We start from the raw sequence: 5,700 nt of genomic DNA on the forward strand, positions 1-5,700 counted from the left end.
TTTGTTTCAGGAGCTGCAGTAACCGCCACAAGGCAACACAGCAGAAATACACCACACACACACACACACACACACACACACACACACACACACACACACACACTCACACTCACACGCATGATGCACACACATGCATCGATATGTTGCTATGTCCTGAACAGTCTGCCGGTGCCCCTGCGCCCTCTCTTAGGTTCAGGCTGTTCACAGCACGGCCATGACGGGCACCCAGGAGCCAGACCTGCATGAGCAGCACAGAGGACCAACGCAGGAGGAAGGGGATGAGGAGGAGGAGGGGGAGAAGGTGCATGTGTCAGTTGAGGGAGAGGCGAGGGAGCAGGAAGAGGAGGAAGAGGAGGAGGACGAATTGGAGGAGCTGCCGTACCCCACTCTTGCACCAGTGGTTCTTTTGGCTCTGACCCAGACCAGCCCACCCCGCTCCTGGTGCCTTCGAGCTGTCTGCCACCCATATCCTTCACTGCCGGGGGTGCACCTGAAGCACTGCGAACATGTGTGGGTGTGTTTGGGCGTATGAGTGTGTTTCTGTTTATAATGTGAAAGAGACATCGTCTGTTTGTGTTTCAGCTCTGTACTTTCTCAGAGCCGTTGTACCTACAAGGCACCTAGCGCCTAGATGTTTACTTTACGTCTAAACACAAGGGAGACGGGAAGAAGGTCATTGTTGTGCACGTCTGTGTGTGTCTGGGTGTGTGTGTATGTGTGTTTGGAAGGACTCAGGTATTTCCTTGGACCCATTAGCTGTAGGAAAAGATGGCTAACATTTTTCACTGATTGGAGGTTTCCATAGTGACAAGCCCTAATGAATCTCCAGGGTTACAGTCGCCTGTCAGTAGCATTGTTACTGGCCTCCATTTATACAGCAGTAGGAGTCACAAATAGTAAAAACTCACGTCACCTCCGTGAACCTCAATGTGCTTCTGTCTTCATCATCTCACCTTGCATTCCCCGCCCTGTCTCTCACCCTCTTTCTCAATCTCTACCCACTTTGGCTGTAGATGTGAAGGTGTGAATGTGAATGTGGGTGTGTGTGTGTGTAGTTATCAGTGCTGTAGTTTCTGTGAGCGGCTATGAATACTCCGAAGCATGCATAAACGTCAGCAACACCTCAGGGATTTGTCAAGGCTTTCCAAATTGAATATTTTCCACTGCTTATGACTCCATGTGTGCGTACCTATATGTGTGTGTGTGTGTGTGTGTGTGTGTGTGTGTGTGTGTATGAGTTCCTCTGCATCCTCTGTATCGTGGTGCGCTTGTCAGTGCACGTTTGTGGGTATTTGCCACCGTCAGCACTCTGTGTACTCTATAAAATATAAATACATAATTGCTGAATAAATAAAATGTACACCAAGAGGAAAAGAAAAAAAAAAAAACTACAAATGCCATCAACCAAGCTCTTCTGTAGCCTGCTGGGCGGTTACCATGGTCGCGTCCCAGAACATTGTACGCTCACTGTGTCAGCACTAACTTACTGGACACACTTACAAACACACACACACAGGCGAGCACGCACGCACACACACAAACAGACACACACACACACACACACATGCCCTCACACAAACGAGGGAATCTCCCATGGAGAGGCTCTTTAGAGGAATCACCTGGTTGCTTGGCAACAGCGTAGCTCTGCCCCGACGGCCTGGTTACTTCCGCTTGCAGTATTTGTTTTTGTTTGTGTCTGTCGGTCTGTCTGTCTTCTTCTGTTTGTGTGTCCACACAGCACTGCTACTGGCATGTGTTCCATTCTATGTTTATTCATATGTATTTCTATACTTTATACTTACGTTGTGTATGTGTGTGTGTGTGTGTGTGTGTGTGTGTGTGTGTGTGTGTCTGTGTGTTACATGAGTGATCTGCGGGGGAAGTAATGTGGGCGGACGTTGTTCGACAGGGACATTAATGTGAGCACACTAGGGGTGGGGGCAGTCCCCAAGAGCTGTAAGTCCCATTTTTCCTGAGGTGACCCCTCCTTCCTTTCTGCCTTTTCTGCACTCAGTACATATTACAAATTAATTTCCTATCTCCTTCCTTCCATTTCCTCTGTCTTAGAAACCTCCTTTGTGCCATGTTTACAACATACTGTACATCTTTCCACCCTACAGCACATCCAACAAATTTATTTGGAACAAAAACAAGATTAGCTTTTGCTATTATATAACATTCCCTTGTATTCTTTCTGCGCTACATTGATTTTGGTTATTTCCTGGGCCTTTGGGAGGAGACGTTAGTTACACTGTAAGTGTGGAATAAGGTGCCTACTTTGTGAAGTGCTGAGCTTCCCATGTGGCAGTCATCCCTGCTCCTTTAATGTAACATATGACACACACACAACAAAACACGCACTCACATGTGGAGAGGTGTGCACACACATAGCTTCACCCCACACACACACACACACACACACACACACACACACACACACAGGACATAACTTATTCAGCAGTGCATGAAACATTCAGAGCGTTTCCTTTTGTTTAAAGATGAGAAAAGCTGATTCTGTCACTCCTATACAAGTACCTTTCTCTGGCTGCCTTTCTTCTTCTGCTCTTCCTCTCTCTCCCTCTTTCTCTCATCCCTCTTTACTCAATATCAATCCGACCCCCTCCTACTTATCGCTCTCCCTTTTCCTTTTCCCTAAACTGCCTCTTAATTGGGTTGAGGTGTGTGTGTGTGTGTGTGTGTGTGTGTGTGTCTGTGAAAGTACGTGTGCATGAATGTGGGGGGGGGGGGCGGACAACGATGGATAGGTGGAGGTCTTACTCAAAGCAGGATGAGCTGTCAAAATCATTTCAGCCAATTAACATGGTTCCAGCAAGTGTTTCCATGGCTACCAGCTGTCACACTCTCAGGGGGTGGAGCCAGAGGAGTAGACAACTTGACAGTAACTTAACTTGGCCCACCTTCATTTCAGACACTCTCTCTCCCTCTCTCTGGTGCTTACACACACACACACACACACACACACACACACACACACACACACACACACACACACACACATGCACACACACATGCACACTGAAGCTTAACTAGGTTATGTTTAATCAAGTCTGTGTGTGTGGATTCCAAAGTGAAAGTGTGGGGCCAAGCAGCAAAGAGCATGGGGAAACTAGTGAGCAGGTTGCTCATTCATACACACTCAATAAGTAGTCCCACCGAAACCACATGTTTTTTACATCAATACCACTTTCTGCTAAGGCACCTTTTAAGCTGTAACTACTGGCTTTATTATTGGTTAATAAATCATTTACCAATGCATTATAGATCAGTTATATGTCATTAATAAAAATGGCTTTGCCTGGTTGTGAAAATTCCCATTGGCTGGTTTTGAGCCTCCTCTAGAAGTACACTGGCTTTGCTTTTTTAAGGTAACCCTTTCATTCATCTGGAGAACTGTTAATGACGTACTGATACAACAACTGCAGACTTGACTTGGCTTAGTGACAAAGTGACAAGGGAACTACACTTTATCAGTAACTTAGTAAGATTTTCACCTGCACTTGTCATGTGTCATGAGAGTCACAGTTGATTATTCTCTAATAACCTTTTTAGCTCTGCAATCATAAAAAAGTAACAAAAAATAAAAGCAACCAGAAAATTAATAACATCCATGAAGTTCATGTGTGAAACCCACGAGTCCATTGGTTTTCCCTTTATTGAAAATTGCCTTCATTGGATAGGACAGTATAGAGGAGAGAGGGGCATGACATGAAACACAGTGACTATAAGGTAATCCCATAGCTAAATGCGATCCTCGTGGTGGCGGCAGAGAAAAAGTTAGAGGATGACCAAAGTCATTAGGATTCATCCTCTGGGGAACGTGGATGTCTGTACCAAATGTCATGTCAATCCATCCAACAGTTGTTGAGCTATTTCAGTCTGGGTCAAAGTGGTGAACCGACTAACAGGCCAACTGATATTTCTATCCATAAAGCTTCTAGCAAGGCTAATGAAAATATACCATCTTTTAGTTCAGAAGTCTTTAATAAGGACTCAAGGGTTTCTCACTTTGTAATAAGCCATAATCCATCAAGTCTGCAGTAAGTAATTACTAATAAGCTGGTAATAAATAGCTTTTGTCCACATTACGTTCAGAGCTTTTCCAGAACTTAAGTGGTCAAATGGTCCACTGGAGAGGTCTTCCTGATGAGCTTAAGAGATAGGTAGAAAGACTCAGCAAGGAGAATATACATCAGCCAAATAGATTTTTACAACCTGGCAACCCAGAGGTTGTTCTTCTTAATGGTTTATGACTAATATTTAAAGCTATAATTTACATCTTATAATCTTTTATAAAAGGAGGTATCACAGTGGAAAATCTAAAACCTTATCAAGCATAAAGAGAAAAAAAAATTGGCCATATCTCGTGTGTGTCCAGACGGCCGTGTGTCCCTACGGAGGATCCTTTTAAGTTAATGAACGTTTCATATGAAAATGTTTCCGCACGCCGGCCTTAGCATGTGTATCCCAGCCAAGGGTGGAGGATGATGACAGAAAGATCAGGGAGATGTGATCTGATTTGATTTATAATATCTGCCTGACCTTTATTACCTGTGTTGGCACTCTAGGAGAGAGAGAGTTGGAGAGAAAGGGAGAGCACGGGAGACTAGGAGGAAGAGGTGGAGGGTGGGGGGGTGTGTGCCTGGTGGTTCTTGGAGAAGGAGGAAGAACGTGAAGATGAGAGGAGGAGGCAATTAGGGAGAGATGGCAAAGCGTGGAGGCCACGTAACATTTGCTGTTGTTTACACTTAAAAGCTTGAATCGTCAGGGTCTTAACCTCTCTCATCTCGCTGCTGGGCTGTGCTTTTTTTTTTCTCAGGCATTTTTCTTCACCGCATCTCTAATTGTCCCTCTTTCTTGTCTTCTTTTTTTTTTTTTCTCCTTCACCTCTCCCTCGCCGTATCACTATCTATCTCCATCTCTCACCTTGTCTGTCTCCCTGCTTCTCCATCTCTCCGACGATGTTAATTATTAAGTGTAGTTGTAGTTTATCTGTTGGCTGAGACTCAGGTTTCTGACAGAGACACTGAAGCTCAACCCAAGGGCAGTCATATGTGGAGATGGAAGGAAGGGGAGGGCACCAGGCAAAAGCGAGAGAAAGGAGAGCGTACATGTGCACGGGAGTGGATGAGAGAGGCAAAAGAGAAAACGCGAGAAATGATATGGAATGAAGATAGGAAATTATACTGCACTATATAAAGGAAGAGGGAAAGGCAGAGTGCAGGAGGAGCAGAGCAAAGAGAAAAATAATTGGGCCAAAGAGAGGGGAAAAAGGCTGTAGAGGAAAATGAGAGATGATAGAGGGAAAGGTTGAGTGTGAGAGGAGATAAAGGAAAAGCAGCGGAGAGAATGAAAAAGAGGAGAGGACGTTCCCTCTGTGTTTCATTGCCGATGTTGAATGATGGGCCAACCGTGGAAATACTACCATCTCATCCATCACTCATACCTTGACCCTGCCCCTATCCCTTGTTTAACTATGCGTGCGCGCGTCTTCGTGTGTGTGTGTGAGTGTGTGTTTTATGGACACACCGGGTTATTTAAGATGCTGTAACTTATACAGATGGACCAGCATTAAAACAACCCTCCTCAGCATTGAGGAGATGAAGAGTGTATCAGCAGGAGTTGTGCTGAAGGACGTCATTTTCTTTTGTGTGTGCATGTGTGTGCGTGTGTGTTTGTATT

The 5,700-nt window shown here is 45.0% G+C and overlaps 1 protein-coding gene across 1 annotated transcript in view; it reads left to right on the forward strand.

The window, feature by feature from the left end:
* Positions 1-214: 214 nt before the first annotated feature.
* LOC111216552 (voltage-dependent T-type calcium channel subunit alpha-1G-like) overlaps positions 215-5,700 on the forward strand; it is a 36,513-nt gene continuing 31,027 nt past the window's right edge. The window contains exon 1 of the mRNA XM_022738079.1: positions 215-465. Coding sequence (XP_022593800.1) covers positions 215-465 — 251 coding nt within the window. The remainder of the gene's footprint in view (positions 466-5,700) is intronic.

This window comes from Seriola dumerili, unplaced genomic scaffold (genome assembly GCF_002260705.1).
Source record: "Seriola dumerili isolate Sdu_G_001 unplaced genomic scaffold, Sdu_1.0 BDQW01000035.1, whole genome shotgun sequence".
Classification (NCBI taxonomy): domain Eukaryota; kingdom Metazoa; phylum Chordata; class Actinopteri; order Carangiformes; family Carangidae; genus Seriola; species Seriola dumerili.